General features: G+C 50.3%; 3 protein-coding genes across 6 annotated transcripts in view; 1 reads left to right on the forward strand and 2 right to left on the reverse strand.

Moving 5' to 3' along the window:
* Positions 1-7162, forward strand: part of Shisa5 (shisa family member 5) — a 17571-nt gene extending 10409 nt beyond the window's left edge. The window contains exons 1-5 of one of the 4 annotated variants that reach the window (XM_029481553.1): positions 589-655; positions 794-880; positions 5442-5560; positions 5719-5937; positions 6083-7162. In XM_029481553.1, coding sequence (XP_029337413.1) covers positions 873-880; positions 5442-5560; positions 5719-5937; positions 6083-6141 — 405 coding nt within the window. In that variant the 5' untranslated portion in view covers positions 589-655; positions 794-872 and the 3' untranslated portion in view covers positions 6142-7162. Of the gene's footprint in view, positions 1-588; positions 656-790; positions 881-4346; positions 4486-5441; positions 5561-5718; positions 5938-6082 lie in introns of those variants that run through there. The other 3 variants (XM_021171351.1, XM_021171352.1, XM_021171354.2) reach the window with 3 other exon arrangements.
* A 210-nt stretch (positions 7163-7372) lies between these two features.
* On the reverse strand, positions 7373-8702 carry Trex1 (three prime repair exonuclease 1). Its single transcript, XM_021173013.2, has 2 exons — positions 8607-8702; positions 7373-8349 (listed from the first exon to the last, which is right to left on the reverse strand). The coding sequence occupies exons 1-2, from the start codon at positions 8687-8689 to the stop codon at positions 7413-7415; spliced, it is 1020 nt and encodes a 339-aa protein (XP_021028672.1). The 5' UTR covers positions 8690-8702; the 3' UTR covers positions 7373-7412.
* Positions 8703-9236: 534 nt separating this feature from the next.
* Atrip (ATR interacting protein) overlaps positions 9237-18179 on the reverse strand; it is a 14707-nt gene continuing 5764 nt past the window's right edge. The window contains 9 exon segments of the mRNA XM_029481993.1: positions 9237-9324; positions 9679-9928; positions 10045-10125; positions 10538-10629; positions 10966-11102; positions 14387-15058; positions 15221-15347; positions 16294-16395; positions 17055-17256. Coding sequence (XP_029337853.1) covers positions 9257-9324; positions 9679-9928; positions 10045-10125; positions 10538-10629; positions 10966-11102; positions 14387-15058; positions 15221-15347; positions 16294-16395; positions 17055-17256 — 1731 coding nt within the window. The 3' untranslated portion in view covers positions 9237-9256.

The following is an 18179-nucleotide window of genomic DNA, read 5'->3' on the forward strand; positions in this document are numbered from 1 at the left end:
TGTAGACCAGGCTGGCCTCGAACTCAGAAATCTGCCTGCCTCTGCCTCCCAAGTGCTGAGATTAAAGGCGTGTGCCACCACGCCCGGCTCAGGATGGGGTCTCTTGCAACCCAGGCTTGCCCTAATTCCTGATTCCCCTGCCTCTACTTCCTCGGGGCTGGGATTGCAGGTGTGCATTGCCATGGCTCTTATTTTGGTAAACTTTGACCTAATAGTATTTTTTTCCCATTCTGTATAACCACAAGGTGTCTCTATCAGTCTCTCTTCTTCTCTTCCTCCCTCCCCTTTTCTCCTCTTCCCTTCCTTCCCTTCCCTTCCCTCCTCAGAAAGCATCTTGCCATACAGTCCAGGCTGGCTTAGCTCTTGCGACCCTTCTGCCAGTCTCCAGAGCTGAAATTTCAGGCATTTGACAGATTTCAACTTAGACTGTTGTTTTCGGAAGGGTTGCTGTCTTTTCTCCCACCCCCCGACCCCACACCCCCATATTTCTTTTGTTTTTAACTTTGGGGTAACGTAGCCCTCACTCTTGGTTTCCACCCTCATCCTGTTGTGGTCAGAGCAGGTACTTTCCAGATCTCAAAGTTTGAGATCTGCTGTTTCTTGGCCTCATATGCGCTGTGTCCTGTAGATTGGCTTTAGTGTGCCCAAGAAGAGTGTATGGTACCCCGGCTTGGGATCCCAGTGTGTAGACTGTCCATCCTCGGAATGTCCTGTGTGCCCCAGCGCAGTGTGTTGTGGGGTGCAGGTGGGGATGGAGTATGTTCCTCATGCGCTTTCTCTTTTCTGTTAGCAGATTTTCCACCCCCGTGGAGGAGACACCGGAACATCTGGGTTCAGCGCTGAGGTTTCGATCCAGCTTTGACAGTGACCCTATGTCAGGGTAAATAAAGCCTGTGGGCTGTGTCTGTTTTCCTGACAGAAGTGACAAGGGCTCAGGTGGGCTTGGGAGTGGCCTCTGTGTCCTAAGAGGGCACAGAATCATGGGGATTGTGTCCCAGGAAAGTAGTGACCATGTTTGCCCACTGGGACCTTTGACCCTCCTGGGAGCCAGGTTTTCTCTGTATGCTGGGGAGAGAGATGATGTGGGTTGGGTAACTGGTTGGGGACGGATAGTTGAAGGTCCGGGGTGGGATCTGTATGGACCTGGGGGATGCGGTGGGTTGGTAGAGGTGACTGGAGAGGAAGTGACACTTGGTAGAGGCTACAGTGCTGTGAGGAGATGGTGGCAGTGGGGTGGCCAATGTCTGTGGCAGAATGATGGCTATGCTAATAGGGAAACAATGTGAGGTGGTGATGTGGTCATGGGTGGAAGGGGGTGATGCGGTCATGGGTGGAAGGTGGTGGTGATGTTGAATCAAGGTGCTGAGACGACAAAAGAGCCTCAGTCACCATGTGAAGCTTTGTTGGTGTGGGTCACTGTGCTGGCTGGCTGGCGTCTCTGTCTCAGGATCAGCCTGACCCCTCCATGAAGGGTAATTACAGCTGTAAGTCTTCCTGCCCCCACACAGAGGCCCCGCACTCTCGTAGCCCTAAACTTCCTAGCCGGGCTCCTGCCTTGCTTTTCTTTCTTCCTTTCCTTCCTCCGTTTCTTCCTGAGACAGTCTTTGTAGCCCAGGCTAGCCTTGAGCTAGTTGTGTAGCTGAGAATGACCTTGAACTTCCGATCTTCCCCAGTGATTGGATTACATACAGATGTGTGTCACCACCCTTAGAGGTTGAGCCCAGGGCCTCCCTGTGTGGTAGGTGTGAGAAACAGGACCCCCACTCTATATTAACAAATTCAAGAGACTAGAGAAAATAAAACAGCTTTAAATATATGATTCTGCAGGGCAGGGTCCGGCATAAACAAAAGGCCAAGACTGGTATGGCTACTATTCAGGGGAGGGGCCTAGTGCCACCAGTCTTCTGTGACTCTTAGCACTCTAAGAACACAGCACACTGAAAACAGACCAGAAAAACTTATCTCTTACATAGGCAAGAACTCTGTTAACTGAGCTATATCTCTAGTGTTTTTGTTGTTTCTTTTGAAACAGGCTTTTGCTCTGTAGCCCAGGCTAGCCTGGATCTCACCATGTTCTTTGGGCTGGCCCAGAATTTGTTATCCTCTTGCCTCCGCTTCCTGATTGCTGGAATTACAGGTGTGAGCTCCCATGTTACCTTCCTACACTGGCTTCTTGTTCCCATCCTCAGCCACAGAACAAGTCTCGGAGGAAAAGAACATGGGGCACCATGGCAGGCAGCCATTGACCATGACTGTGACTTCCTGACCACAGGTGTTGGGAGGGTAGGGTGGAGGTGGGTTGGTGATGTTCAGACTGTGACTTCCTGGCCAGAGGTGTTGGGAGGGTAGGGTAGAGATGGGTTGGTGGTGTTCAGCAGCTGCCTGCTAGTAAGGAAGAAAGGAGAGAATGGACAGACAAACAGTCTTCCTTGGAGCAGTCCTGCACAGCAACGCCAGGTAGACATAGCCATCACAGGGATGAGGGTGCAGAGGCCTTGCCTTGAGGGTTTGGGAAGATGGACAGCAGTGTTTGGGGAACAGTGGCAGGGAGAGCCAAGATGAAGGCTGGGGTTGAGGGCAAGGAGGCGGCTGGTCTGAACTGCTGGACTGCACTGAAGTGGGGTTGGCACCCCAGTACTGGCATGGCATGCTCAGCAGATCAAAGAGTGAATCAAAAGTGTGTGATGCATGTGGACCGCTCTGTGGAGACCACTCAGGGGCCTCACAGTGTGTGAAAAGGCTGCTTTCCCATGGGTGGAGACAGCTGGAAATGGGGGGAAGGCCGTATGCTAGGAGGAAGATCGGGTTTCTGGGATTTCTTTTTCTTCTATTCTTCAGAGCCTCAGAATTGTGCACAGAGGAGGTCGTTGAGGGGCAGGTCTGTCCACAGCCACTTCTCTTCTTAAAGAGACACTCAACTGGACACCTAAGTGCTACCTCTTCTACTGAGGGCACTGTTGTCCACAGGGTGGATTTCATGGTAGGGTTCAGTCCCTGCTGCCTGACAGGGGCTTGGGACCCCAGAGAAGCTCCCCAGAGGAAAGATGCAGGGGCCTGAGGTCTGAAGCAGCTCTCCCCCCATGTCCTACCTTTGATGGTTCTCTTTGGTTCTTACCCTCTGAGAGTCACAGGTCACAACAGTGGTCTGGAAGAGCACTTCTGCCAAGCCCCAAGTGTCACACTGTGCATATGTTATGTCTTCCCTCGGTGTACTGAACTTTGTTTTTTTTTTGGGGGGGGGGTTTGTTGTTGTTGTTGCTGCTTGTTTTGTTATTATTTTTGAGCCAGGATCTCACTAGGTGGCCATGGCTGGCCTGGAACTCAAACATAGACAAGTCTGGCCTCAAACTCAGAGATCCTTCACCTGTCTCTGCCAGACGGGTATCTACATTGACAGGTCTTTAATTCTGTCATAGCATTAGCCAAGGAGCCTGGTGTTTTCGTGGTTAAGAAATGTGTCGCCTTGAACTGGTGCTTTGAGCCGAGGTCTGAGAGAAGAACAGGTATTATTAAGTAGGAGTGAGGGTTGTGGGGAAGACCTGGGTGTGTAGAGACCCTGAGGCAGAACATAACTGGGTGCTTGGTGATCTGCCTAGACTTAAAGAGGGAGATGTGAGTCCTTAGCCCCAACAGGCTTTGTGGGTCCTGCAAAGAGTATCTATTTTTTTGTTGGGTTTTTGGGGGACAGAGTTTCTCAGTATAGTCCAGGCCTGCCTAGAATTCACTATGTTGTTCAGGTTGGCCCAGAACTCTTAATCCTCCTGCCTCAACAGCCTCCTGTTTTCAGGCATTACCTGTGTGGTCGCACACCATACTAAATTTTTTTTTTATAAGTTTTACTGCCTGGTTAGGCAAACCCTAGGTCTTAATTGTTAACTATACTTACTCTATACTCACAGGAAGGTAGGTACACACACTGTCACCAGTGACTATGAAACAGCTTCCTGTGGTCCTAGGGGCTGGGGGAGCCTCAGGCACTAGAGACAGCACCGGGGAAACGTGATCAGACCTGGCAGGGTTATGTTGTGGCTTGGGAGCAGAGGAGGAACCACAGCAGCCATCTGCTTATGTGTCAGCCAGAACCAGGGTCCTGCCCTGCCTAAGGCAGGCTTCTGGGGAGTGGGTCAGGCGGGCAGAATAGCTTAGAGGCTGGGGCTGGGCTTCTTTTAGAGGCTTGGGAACACAGGGCTGGGAAAGTGTCACCCCTGGGGCCTCTGCTTCCTCTTCCAGCCCTTGTCAGTGCCTGCCTGGCAGCTGGTGCCGAGCATGGTGTTTGAGTCATGCTGTGTCTTTAAGAGGGTGGCTACAGCGCCGGGTGAGTCTGTCCTTCCTGCTGCTGACGTCAGGAATGGGGAAGACTAAGGATAAGATTCGATTTCCTTTTCTTTGAAAGGGGAGGAGATTGAAACTGAGTGGCCCCTGATGAAAAGAGGGGAAGTCCTGGGCTGCAGGAGCCCCTTGAGTGAAGGCGGAGGCTAACATGGGGTGAGCAGTCACATTCTAGAGAGAGGCAGAGAAATACTGAACCTTCCACTGCATGCAACGGACAGTGTGAATGTGTTTTTTTTTTTTTCCCCTTTCCTGTCTCTGACTGCTGCGGAGACATCTATGGTCTCATGGTCTTGTCTTGGTGAAGGCTCCTTTTGGAAGCCTAAAGCGTGGGGAAGTCTGTCCCTTGGCCAAGAGGCCCTGCTAAGGCTCTGGCGCTCCCCTGAGCTCTGAGCCTCGTGGTAGGGTGGGGTGGCACTTACGTCCGTCCTTCTTCTCTGATCTCAGAGGGGCAGAGCCCTGGACTTAGGTTTTGAATTTGCCTGTTGCAGTTGCCAGACATTTGTCTTCTATTAGCACACAGCCTGGGCCCTGGGACCATGGGAAAAAAAGTTGGGGGCTCGGTGTGCTATTGGCAGTAATTTAGGTGATCTTCCAGCCTATGCTGTGTGCTGTCACAGGGCAGACCCTCTATTCTATGGGTGCCCAGGTTGGGCAGGGAGGCCTCTTCCAAAGAGCACAGCCGCCTCCCATCTAGCCTCCCTGGGATGGAGCTATGCTTGTTAACCACGGGATAGCCTGGGATGTCACACAGCCTGTATGAGCTGCATTTCCTCAGCATGTGGCAGCCTGTCTTGACTCGGATCCCGTCTTGCCTGGCTTGTGGCATATGCACGACAGCCATATGGTTGCTTGGTAGGGAGAGACCAGGTGTGTGGGTCGGTGGGTTCAGGATGCCAGCCTGGGGTGGGGGTGGGGGTGGCGCGAGTGGCTTTACTAAATTCTCAAAGAGCAGCCCTGTTGTATACATGAGGAATCTGAGGCTGAAATGGACTTATACCAAACAACTGGGGAGTTTCTTAAGAGTCTTTTGCCAAAAGGGGTCCCCTGGGAACAGGTGATGTGAGGGTGGCCGGTCATAGTGAAAGGTGGTTACACTGGCTCTTTGGCAGGTTCGGAGCGACCATCGCCATTGGCGTGACCATCTTTGTGGTGTTTATTGCCACTATCATCATCTGCTTCACCTGCTCCTGCTGCTGTCTGTATAAGATGTGCTGCTCACGCCCACGCCGTAAGCCTGCCTTTACTGACCTGGTCCACCCATGCCGATACCAGAGCGGGAAAGGGTTGATAACTAGGAACCTGTTTTGACTAAGCGGGAGGGGCAGGCTTGGCCTCTTCTGGCCTAGGGAGCTGTAAGATTTTAACTAATCAGGATTCTCGTTGCAGCTGTCGTGACCAACACCACAACTACTACCGTGGTTCACGCCCCTTATCCTCAGCCTCAAGTTCAACCTGTGGCCCCCAGCTATCCTGGACCAACATACCAGGGGTACCATCCCATGCCCCCCCAGCCAGGAATGCCAGCAGCACCCTACCCAACACAGTACCCACCACCCTACATGGCCCAGCCCATAGGGCCGCCAGCCTACCATGAGTCTTTGGCTGGTAAGTGCCACTGTGGATTCAGTAACCCTGCATGGTCCCCCAACTCATGCCTCTGCTCCTCAGGTCCTTTCCTTCTGGCTTGCCCTGCCCACTTGCATTGCAGCCCAGTGTACCCACAGCTAACCCATGTCCTTTCTCCTTCTAGGAGCCAGCCAGCCTCCATACAACCCGTCTTACATGGATTCCCCAAAGGCAATTCCCTGAACCTGCCCCCAGCCTCTTTGGCTGCCATTTGATTATGTCGTGTGTGAGTGAGTGATACTCAGAGTTCTTTACTGCTGTCTGTGGTGTGTGTTCCTTGTCTAGACATGTGGCCTCCTCTGCTGTTGACCAGGTAGGCACAAGTCTTACCAGTGTGGGTCGGGACCAACCTGTTTTCTTCCTCACTTGAAATTGTACTTTCTGAAATTTCAAGCAAATTTAAAACAATAGGGTAGGAGGTATTTCCCACGTCACCCCAAGGTGACCAGCCATGGCCTGTCATACTTAGGAGAGCAAGCTTTTTGCGGGTACAGAGCCGGCTTTGAGGGGTAACCAGCTAGCTGCTGCTAGGCCTTTATTCCCAGGGTTTGGCTGCATTGGCAGTGAGGCAGGTGGCTGGGGGTGACACCAGGAGACAAGGGGCCTCAGTGGCAGGGGGTCACACCAGGCAGAACACCATACACTCTCCATCAGCTGTCTGTCTGGACTGTCACTGTCCTTCCTGGGGCTGTATAGAGGGCCACATGTGTTCACTATTCAGGCTCCAGTGGGGAAGCTTTCCTACCTTTGCTGGCCTGGCTCCTGCTCCCAGGCCAGGGACCTCGGTCTGTCTACTACACACTCTGGTTTCTCCCTGCACTGTCTTTTTACTGTTAGCCAAACATTTTGCCTGTTTTCTGTCTCCAGATGTGTGATAATTGGTGTGAGGTTGAAATCCTGGTTCCTGGAGGACAGACAACCTGACCTCCGACAGTCAGTTTCCCTTGACACCATCTTCATAGAAATACCAGACTCCTGTACCACAGTCCAGTTTGTCCCAGTAGCAGGGACACCAAGGCCAATGGGTTATCTGGACCAAAGGTGGGGTGGAGGGCCTAGATGGTATCTCCGGCCCAGATGTGAATACCTCCATATTCCCTGTTGGTTCCTGTTCCACTGGCTGTTTTAGCTTTGTGTTGATTGGTGTTTCTGAGCATTCAGACTCCACACCCTCATTTCTAATAAATGCAACATTTGGACCCACTTCTCCTTTCTTCAGCGCCTAGGCAGCTGGCCTTGGCTGTACACCAAAAACTATTTCTGTCTACCTCTTGAACTTGTTTCTTCCCTCTGTTAATTAGCCTAACAGGTTTGATTGTCCTGCTAAGAGAGCAGGAGAGGGACTGTACCTCATCCCTAGGGCCTGAGCATGGCCAGAGGCCCAGGCTGAGAAGCAGAGGCCGCAAGCAGTCAGTGCTATGGAAGTCTTTATTCATCGTATTTCCCCTCTTGACTTACTGCCCAGGTGAGGCCAGGAAGAGTCCATACAGAGTGGCTATTGCCAAGGTCAGGAGGGTCAGCAGGCTCAGTGGGGCCAGCAGCCCCTCTGGGACCTTCTCTGGAGGAGGACTCTTAGGTCGCCCGCTCCTGCCATTGCTGGGACTTCCATTGGTTGTGGCCAGGGGTGTAGTAGCTGTGGCAGCATGTGGTCTTAGGTTGGTTGTTCCAGTGGTCGCCGTAGTGCCGTACATGGGCTTGACGGTGCTAAAGGGCCGGGCATGTTTGTCTACCCACTGCAGTAGGGCCTGTGGCTTCCACTGACAGATGCTGAGCAGGGCTAGAACATCGCCTTCGGCAGTGTGGGAGTCTGTCGGTGCTTGCCCATACAGGCGGGTGTAGATGCTGCCCAGGCTGTAGCTTTTCCTCGGACCATGCCCTGAGGGGCTGCTAGCTTGTTCCAAGGCCTTTAGGGCAGCGATGCTGTCCACACAGAAGGTACCATCTAGGGGACTGGAAGTGCTCAGCCTAGCAAGCTCTGCCTGGAGCAGAGGAAAGTCATAGCGGTCACCGTTGTGTGCCACAAGGCAGCAAGGCTGTGGCTGGCGCTGCAGGAAGGCTTGGAGCAGGATGGCCAGGTTGTCATCAAAGCGTTGACGCCCCTGTACTTCCAGCTCAGCTGTGCTCAGACCTGTGATCTCAGTGGCCCCAGGGCTACATGCTTTCCCTGGAGCAATGCACAGAGAGAGCTTGTCCACCACACGGGGCGGTCTGGGCACTGGAGGTGGCTGTTCCTGAGAAATGGAAGTGTTCTCCAGAGCATGTCTATGGACAGCCAGCAGGCACAGCTCTGTGACTTTGGGCCGAGACAAAGGCAGGCCAGTGGCTTCCAGGTCTAAGAAGATGAGGGTCTGCATGTGACCATGGGGCAGGGTCTGTGAGCCCATGCTGAGCCTGGGGAAGAGATGGGGTAATGAGTAGCAGGAAGGTCTCAAGTGGGCTGGGGTGGGGTGCAGAAAGGCAGCTCAGCCCTTCCCTTCAGCAGGTACTATCCAGGGCCACTAGAAGCTGGATGGCAGGGTTGTTCTAGTGGGATGGATCCACTACTTATTTGCCTTTTGAGGGAGGCCCTTCCCCTAGTGCTGACCACCTTCAGGGTGAGGGAACCCTATTCTCTTCTGCCTTACCCCATACCCTTACTCCACACTTACCGAGAAGCAGGCAGCAAGGCTCTCCGCTGGGTCTGCTGCTGGCAGCAGTGGCTGAGGAAGTAAAACTGCCTGGGTCCACCCATAGGCCTGCCTCCTGAACAGGGCCCGCCCTGCTGTTAGCCTGCCAGGCCTGGCCCTCGTGCTAACGCTCCTCCCTCCCTCCCCAAGCACCCCAAAGGCCTTCCTAGATCCATATCTGTGATCCTGCTGGCTGGTAAAATGGACTACTGCCCCAACACTGACAACTCAAACTGGGTTGTCTCTAGGATTCAAATGTGCCAGTGAGCCTCTGCCTTTTCTTGTCTTTCCCCCAGTCCTTGATACAGGCCTTCCTAAAAAGGGCTGCCTCCTAGGCCACAAACGTTCCCCCCCACCCCTATGGCCCCAGCCCAAAGCTATGACTCAGGGTAATTCCCGAAGAGGGGCAGGGTTTTTCCTCAGGGCAGATCAGTTACCATGGGGACCATCTCAACTCTAGCAGGGGAGTCATCTAATCAATTCTTGGTCTGCCTGTCCCTCCCTCTCAGCCACACAAATCGGACTCAGGAAACAAAGCTTGTGTTCTCAGCAGGAAGTGCAGTTTTAATCAGTGGATATGGCAAAGACGGCGGTGGGAGCTGGCGCCACCTTGTGGCTGGATGCTCAGGCCCTCAGTTACAGTCCACCTCAGAGTCTTCTAAATCAGTCTCCGCAGCACAGAGGTCATCCAGGGCAGCCTCTGAGCCAAAAGGAAGAGGGGTCTGAGGTTAACTTGACAGTGCGGGGGCTTGGAGGCCCCCATGCTCCCTAGTGTCACAGGAACTAACCAGTCCCTTCTATGCACAGGCTTTGCTCCCTCAGCGACTGTGAGCAAAAGTGACACAAAGGCAATTTGGACAGATCTTTGTGGAAAACCATGGCTCAGCGAGGCCAATTCAATAGACACCATCAAATGGGAACCTGTCGTACTCAAAGACCCAGAGCAGGAAGGTAGTACCCATGTGCTAGGAATGGCTCTGGAGGCAAGGGGAGACTCATGGAAAGGAGTCTGACAGAGGCACACGAAGGCTAGGACAGTGTCGTGCTAGCTTACCTTCACAGTCAGTCACATCAGGAAGGGCTCGAATCAGCATGCTGACCCCTGGCATCACCTGGTCGTACTGATGCAGGACCTCGACACAGTGCACAGTGAAGAGCTTGTCCTTCTGAGATAGGCTATGCAGCAGCAGCACAGTGTCCCGCAGACAGCGGATCGTCTGCTTCTGCTGGTGGGTCCTTGGACCCCCTGCCCGCCGCACCGTCAGCCATTGCCTGTGCAACATCACAGTGAGCGCTCTGACTGCCTAGGGTGAGAGGGCAGAGCCTGAGGTCCAGTGACTTACTCACTTCGCCACTTCAAGGTTAACAGGATTGCTCTTAACTAACTGAGCATCCATGATGCTGGCCTCTGGCCACTCACCTCTACATTGCAGTGACAGTCAGAACCAATGCCAGGGAGGGCAGGGCTCTGTACACTCAGCTTGGCCAAGAGCCATACGACCTGGAACAAGAAGAGAGAGTACTCATCCCATGCAGAACAGACGGTTGTCACAGGGCTTTGGCGGACATTTCTAAGGTGCTCTAGCTACTTCTACAACCGCTTGCCTGCACAAGTGGGGTACAAGTAGTGGTAGTCTCAGGCTTTCAGACATGAATCTCACCAACAGCTTACTGCTTCCAGGGCCAGGATCGGGCCCCCAAAGCCCAGGCAGCATTATCAGGCAGTTCTGCTGAGCACCACTGTAACCCAGGATGTGCTTGTATTGAATCCCTGTGAGGAACCCCTACATTTTACCCGTTGCTGTTTGACAAACTGGCAAAAAAGGAATTGTAGCTCCTACTTTCCCACAAGGGAAGGAGATTCTGGGCTCTTGGGGGGTGGGAATGAAGGGTGAGCAGTGTCTGAGTCTTACCTCTTGTTCCAGCTGAAGCCACTGTGTCTCTGAGGCCGTTCTGTCAGGCCTTGATGTGATGTACATGTACAGCCTCAGGAGAAGGCAGCCTTCTGAAAAGGATGCAGGCCTCACTCAGGGACCCCCTTTTCTTTTCTTTTTTTTTCTTTTTCTTTTTGGGTTTTCGAGACAGGGTTTCTCTTTATAGCCCTGGCTGTCCTGGAACTCACTCTGTAGACCAGGCTGGCCTCCAACTCAGAAATCCACCTGCCTCTGCCTCCTGAGTGCTGGGATTAAAGGAGTGCACCACCACACCCGGCTTATGGGACCCCCTTTTCATTGTAGTCGGGGTACAAGTACAGAAGCCCTTGAGGGGCTCTGAACCTGTACCTGCCCCCAGTCCCTCCCTCCCACTATAGGACAGTTGAGACTGTCTTGCCCTGCTTTACCTGGGTGGGAGCACAGCTGCTGTGCTAGGCTGTCATGGTCCAGCAGCACAGAGAGCAGCTCAACAGCCAGGAGCACACAGGGCAGCGGCAGCGCTGAGCTGAGGCACTGTGGCAACACCGGGAACACACAGGAGAACCTAAAGAATGAGCACAGTTATGACACTCTCCAAAAGGACACTTACTGTAGTGAGACACGGGTTCCAAAGCTGCTGGCCTGACTGTGGTCTACTGGCTTCAAGCCTGTCACAAATAAACAGGTCTAAACTTTAGTATAAGAATGCTGTGACTTAAACATGGCAGGCCTTAATCGGGGTGGGTGGGGTGTGGTGTGGTTTGTGTGTTTTGTGGTACATACATATAATCTCAGCAGAGGCAGGACCTACCACACAGAGCTGGAGATGAACCTGGCCTATATGCAACCAACCAAGTCTCACTACCATATCAAAACCCCTCTTTTGCCCTAAAAAAAAAAAAAAAAAAAAAAAAAAAAAAAAAAAAAAAAAAAAAAAAAAAAAACCAAAAAAAAAAAAAACAAACCCAGGCCCTTATGTGGACCTGTATCAAGTAAATGGGACGGGACTCCTTGGATGGGGCTCCTTCCTATGTCTGCCATCACACAGCGACACTGGTGCATACCTTCAGCACAAGAAATATTCCTCAACTAATAGCAGAGCCCTCGCCAGGGCTCTAACAGAAACAAGCATGTGCATGGCTACAGCTGTCTCACAAGGTCATAGAGCAAGGCAAAGGAAGCGGTTTTCTCCACTTGCTGGAAAACACTGACTTGTCACCTGTGTGAAAACCTACCTACCATGATGTGTGTGTGAATGAATATATATAACCTTCCCACTGAGGAATGAGACAAAGAGACAAAGGGATGGAACCCAGTCCCAGAGCTTGGTTTACTCTATTCACACTACCTACAGCAGCATGGGGGAGGACTGGTGTGTGGGAGCGAGGCCGTGAGCATGTAGGTATGTACCAATGTATATAGAGAGCATGGAGGTGGAGAGTATCCACCAGTGTCATTGGAAAGGAAAGGTTCACTATTTGGAGTAAACTCATTTTATAGCATTTTTAAATATGATTATTTATTTTTATGTGGTGTTTTTGTTTGCTTGTTTGTACACCTGTGTGAGGGTGTCAGATCCCCTGAAACTGGAGTTACGAAGGGTTGTGAGCGGCCATGTGGGTGCTTAGAATTGAACCTGGGTCCTCTGGGAGAGCAACTAGTGCTCTTAACCACTGAGCCCCCATTTTATAGCACATTCTACAAATAGGCAAGGAGTTGGGCATTTAACTCTGTTGCTCTCTGGCCTGACTAGTCCTACCCAGCCCCCTATGGCCCTTGAACAGAGCTGGAAAGATTCTACCTTTGACTTCCAAGTTATTTTTTCATAGCTGTAAAGCCTTCTTTTACAATGAAATGTTGTGCCAGGTATGGGGATGTACAAATGTAATCCCAGCACTTGGGAAACAGAGGCATGTGGATCTCTGAGTTCGAAGCCAGACTGGTCTACAGAGTGAGTCCCAGGTCAGGCAGGGATACTAAGACCTGTCTCAAAAAGGAAAAGAATGTAAGTTACACATAGCACCATTATAGAAAGTACAGGAATTGTGCTTTTTGGTAAGGCAGGATTTGTTTCAAGCCTGGGCACAGTGACAGTAGGCAGAGACTACATCAGCTCTGGCTTTCACTAGAAGGTAAAATGGAGGCTGTGCAGTTCAGCTTGAGTACATGAATATGATAAAATCTATAGAAAAGTATTCTGTTGGGGTACATGTCTGAATGGCAGTGGGCAATAGCTTACCACAGTGACTGTCCTAACATGGTCACATTTTTTTAGACAAGTTTTCCTGCTTCTATGTAGGATTTAACAAACATTGACTGAACCAGGCTGTGTATGAAGGACTGAAGAGTCCGAAGTGTCAGCTAAGTCAGCCACTGAAGCCCTTGGCTAGTAGAGCATCCGTTGAAGAGCGGAGTTCTGAATCCCCTGTGGGTCAACAAGACAGGAACGGGGGGGTCTACTAACAGAATTGGGGAATGTGTGGTTTCTGAGATTCATTCATTAAGCACTTAAGAAATAGGCAACTAGCCAGTGTAAATTGGTCCTGTGAATGGCAGTTCTTCCCCACTGAAGTGCTGTGTTCAATTTCATACTTGAGGACAGGTAAAACTAGTCAGAAATACCATGTGGAAAACAACGATCCAGAAGTACTTTAACAAAAAGGAACGTTGAGCTCAGGTAAGACTGTTTTTTAGACAGGGTTTCACTGTATAGCTCTGGCTGGTCTCAAACGCAGAGATCCCCCTGTCTCTGCCTCCCAGGTGCTGGATCAGTGGCACAGGCCTGAATGCCTGGCAGAGACAACTGCACCTAGTCAGCGGTAGGATTCTAATGTAGAGTTGGCCTTAGACGCATGCTGGGAGGAAAAACAAATGGATGGCTGGTGGAGGGCAGGCTGGCAGGATTTGTAATTCTTTCTATCTTGCTCATGATGTTCTCAACTCCCAAATTAGGAACTTATACTTGTTTTTTAAAGATTCATTTATTTACGTAGTTTACTTTGTGTATGCATGGTTTGTCTACATGCATGTACGTGCAGTGCGTGCCTGCCTGCTGGATTCCCTGCAACTGGGGTAACATGGTTGTGAGCTACCATGTGGTTACTGGGAATCGAACTTGGGTCTTCTGCAAGAAAAACAAGAACTCTTAATTGCTGAGCCATCTCTCTAGCACCCTAAGTTAGTAATTTATAACTGTCTTGTTTTGTTTTGTTTGTAAGCTAAATTCATTATACTATCACTTCCAACAAACCGCTATTAAGCTGCAAGTGACCTTTGATTCCTAATAGATGTGAACTTAGCTGGGCACGACGGTGGTGCAGGCTTCTAATCCTAGCACTCGGGAGGCAGAGGCAGGTGAAATCTCTGAGTTCTAGGCCAGCCTGGTCTACAGAGTGAGTTCCAGGACAGTAAAGTCTGTTACACAAAGAAACCTTGTCCTTGGGGGGTGGGGGTGGGAGAGAAAGCAGACACAAAGTTGACAGACTTTCCACACGGCCAGCTCATGGCTACAGACACTCCAGATACTCTACCTACTTCCTTATAAAACTCTACCTCATTGAAATATGCTGGGCTATATGTTCTTCACCTGGGCCACATCTCGGGTTCAAAGGCCTCCTAATTCAGCCTTTGTCCAAGGGCAGGCTCTTCCAAAGTGGCCTGTTACATGTGCCTTTGCTTACCTGGGCCCCTTCCCATTACTTCAGAACTCCCCGAAGCAAGCCATAGCTAAGCAGTGGGATTAAGTCGAGGTGTGAACAAAGTACACAAGCCACAGGTTAGACCTCAAGAGGCCAGGCAGACCCATGGAATCATGCCTCCCGGGGGTGGGGGGGGGGGTCTTCTTTATACCTGGGCAACAAATCAGAGGAAGCGTTTTCTGCTAATTTCACCAAAACTTTGAGGCACAGGCCCAGGACACTGGCTTGAAAATGACCTGGTGTTGCAGAAGAGGAAGCCATCAGCTGAAGAAGCATCTTCAGGAGTGGGTGCTGGTTTTGGTCATGAGCATCCTCCCTGGAGGCTGAGATTGTCTCTGCACAAGTCTGGACCAAGTTTCCTTCCCTGGTGGCAGCTTCTGTCCCCATGCCTGACAGTAGCAGGCAGACAACTGCCCCACTGTGGCACACCAGGTTCTGAAGGACGCTGAGTGACGCCACAGAAAAGCTCTCCAAGCCATGAATGGAGTCCTCTGGGCTAGCCTCGACCCCAGAGCTCACGCAGGAGGTATGTGTCGCGGAGTCCCCAGACACCCCGCTCTTCTTAGCTGGGGCTAAATCTTGCAGAGCCTGGCAGTGTAAGCCGACGAAAAACTGCACCAGAGGAAGGAGATGCACAGCTCCAGGAAGCTGGCGGAGTGGGAAGACTCTTCCGGCCGCCACGTCTCCATCGTGTGAGCTCTCCGTCCTGGCAACCAGATTTAACCCAGTGAATGCCAAGTTCTGTGCTTCTCTCAGGGCAGAGGGGGAAAATGGCCCATCAGAAGAACTGATGGTCCTGAGGCCTGAAGTCCCAGGCAAAGTACTGGAAACAAAAGAAAAAAGATTAGGTCAGGGACCCCAGATCACTTGTCGTCTGCCAAGTTCTTTAGCCTCCCCAAACATGCCACAGATCTCCTGTTGGTCAGAGCCAGAAAAGTGCATGCTTTGTGAAAACTCACAAGCTTTTGGGGAGCCGCAGGCTTACCTGAGCCCTGGTGGCTGCAAGAGGGTGCCAGTAGGAACCTCAGGATAACTGCTCAGAAGGTGACAAAGTCCTAGAGATGACCCCGGCACCAAAGGTTGCTTCAGGAGCAAGTTTATCAAAATAGAACCTGCAAAAGACAAGGTGACTCTAGAATATTCTGACATGGGAGAGTTCTCCCTCCCTCCCTCCCTACCTCCCTTCGGTTTTGTGAGACAGGGTCTATGTTGCCTCCTCTGGCTTGAATTCATGATCTTCCTGCCTCAGCCTCTAAGATGCTAGCATTATAAGCTTGACTACTGAAGACCTTTTTTATGGCCTTAGAGGAAAGAAATGAGGGACCTTTAGACTCACCATGTCTAAGCTACTAAACTCTGTTATGATGCTTCTGGGGGCAGAAGGTTCTGGAAAATACCTGTTCTTAGCTTTAAAAACAAAATAAAACATCCTTTTATCTATCGACCAACTGACTGATCTACCTACCTACCTATCAATCATAAACCTATCTATCTGTCTATTTATTTCTCTCATAAATATCCCCCACCTTTGCCTCCAGAACATTGGGGTTAAGGCATCACATGCCACAACTAACTAAAATTAATTTTATTTATTTATTTATTTTGGTTTTTCGAGACAGGGTTTCTCTATATAGCCCTGGCTGTCCTGGATCTCACTCTGTAAACCAGGCTGGCCTCGAGAACTCAGAAATCCGCCTGCCTCTGCCTCCCAAGTGCTGGGATTAAAGGTGTGTGCCACCACGCCCAGCTACTTATTTTATGGGCACAGGGGATGTGGAGATCAGAAGACAACTTTTGTAGATTGGTTCTCTCCTTTGATCATGTGGGTCCTAGGGACTGAACTCAGGCTGGCAGGCTTGGTGGCAGACACCTTTACCCATTGAGCCATTTCACCAGACCACATTGTTTTTTTCTTTAAGTCACAGACTCCTGTGTGCCCAAACATTCTAAAGGATACCTGGGACAGGGTTCTCAGACAATTCCCCTAGGCAATTCTGTGCATCAAAGAAGAAAATGGGAGCCACAACGGCTCCTATAGAAAAGCGGGTCTTCTGGTACCTTGAGCATCTTTTCTCTGCATCCAGCCGTCAGCCAGAATTCTCTGCTGCACATCTTGCTTCATGAGGTTACCTCCCAGCCTGTGGTTTTTATTATCTGAAACTAGAAAAAAAAAGTGACTCTCTAAAGCAGAACATAAAAGAACAGGTATTCCAGAAACTCCTACATAGACTATTTAAAAGACTGGATAATCTCCGTAAACTCAGTCAAAAGCAGAGCCAAGATGGCTCCAGATCCCTAAAAAGAAAATCAATATGTTTGCTTCACTTAAAATGGAGCAATATGGTGAAAATAGTAGTCACCAACTTTACCCATTTTTTCTTTTTAAGTCACAGTCCTTTGTTTCACAGAGCAACCCTATGTATGGTTAAAGGTCATGTTAGCTGTTTCACATACAGACACTGAAACACTTAGGTAATATACTTGCCCAGGTCACATAAGCCGGTAAGTAGTGTGGTTGAGACTTCTATGCAGACTGCTTTGCCTGCTTGTGACCTACTGTGTAACGCTCCATTAGTTGGGGTCCCAGTTTCTCAATAGAGCAGTGGCAGTGGTGGGAAGAGAGGCGATGTGTCTCTAATTATAAATAAAGTGGTACAGGAGCGTCTCAGAGGCCCCTTGAAGGACTCTCAGCCTCAGTGTGTCTCTGTGTATCAAGCTGCTCATGCCCAGAAACTGAGAAAAAGAAACTGAATATTGTTGTTTAGGCACTAGTTGGGGCAGTCCATTATACAGCAACCAATTACTAATATTTGACTTACCCTCTTGGCCCACCAGAAGTCTGTGTCCTGCCTCGGTCTGAGAGGGGTGGAAGAGAGGCGTGTTAGCACTAAAAGACTCTTTTGTAGGGAAAGTTGTTTTTCCAACATGTGGAGAACATGCTTCTGCCTTGAGAACCACAGAAGAGCCTTTCCTAGGACTGGAAAGAGTTAACTATGAGAGCACAGTTAGGATTCTGTTTAACTACCTGGTTCTGAAATTTCTAACAGAAACTTTTCATAGCTAGACATTTTGATGAGGTTTTATAGGTATGTCAGTCTGTGTCGAAGGTAGCATTTATTTTCATCTCTTAAGCATCCAAAAAAAAAAAAATTTTAAATGTTGAACACCCAAGTTTTAGTAATCAGTGCCTGGATCCAAAAACTTCTAAAAGGGAGTTTATCATGGGGCTGGAGATAGCTCAGCATGAGGAGTGAATACTGCTATTGCAGAAGATCTAAGTTCCACTCCCAGGACCCTTGTCTGGCAACTCATAAATGCCTGTAACTCCAGCTCTAGTGAAGCCAATGCCCTCTTCTGGGCTATGTAGGTACTTGCATGCACAAACACACAAATGGATATAATTTTAAAAAGAACCTTCACAACAAAGAGAGTCTACTAGAAAGTGTACTGGAAAATGAGTGAGCTACTCGGCACTGACCACACAGCACCCAGGCCTTCTTCCTACTGCTGACAGGTAAAGAGGTGAGGGACAGCTTCCTGTCTCACCTGGAGCATGCAAGGCAAGAAGAGTTCAACTTTGCACTCTGCCCAACATGAGCAAAGGCAGGAGAATGTTCCATACCAAAAAGAGTTCAAATTTCAAGGCTGACAGACACATGAGAGACTGCTATGGGAGGCAGAGGGCAGGACACAGATCGCTAACAAGCTGAGCACATCTGGCAGCAAAGGAGGGGCTGTAAGACAAAGGTCTCAGAGAGCAAATGAGCAAAAATAGTTGAAGTGGCCCGGACTGAAATACATTCATGCTTGGAAAGAGGGGTAATGTTAATTAAAAAAATTACATAAAGGGCTGGTGAGATGGCTCAGTGGTTAAGAGTACCCGACTGCTCTTCTGAAGGTCCAGAGTTCAAATCCCAGCAACCACATGGTGGCTCACAACCATC

This window comes from Mus caroli, chromosome 9 (assembly GCF_900094665.2).
Source record: "Mus caroli chromosome 9, CAROLI_EIJ_v1.1, whole genome shotgun sequence".
NCBI classification, from domain to species: Eukaryota; Metazoa; Chordata; class Mammalia; order Rodentia; family Muridae; genus Mus; species Mus caroli.

Bases quoted from the DNA above. Each gene is read 5' to 3' on its own strand.
- Trex1 (XM_021173013.2), bottom strand. From the start codon at position 8,689: ATGGGTGGACCCAGGCAGTTTTACTTCCTCAGCCACTGCTGCCAGCAG. The intron at 8,350-8,606 runs GTAAGTGTGGAG...TCTCTTCCCCAG, and splicing joins GCCTTGCTGCCTGCTTCTCG to GCTCAGCATGGGCTCACAGA.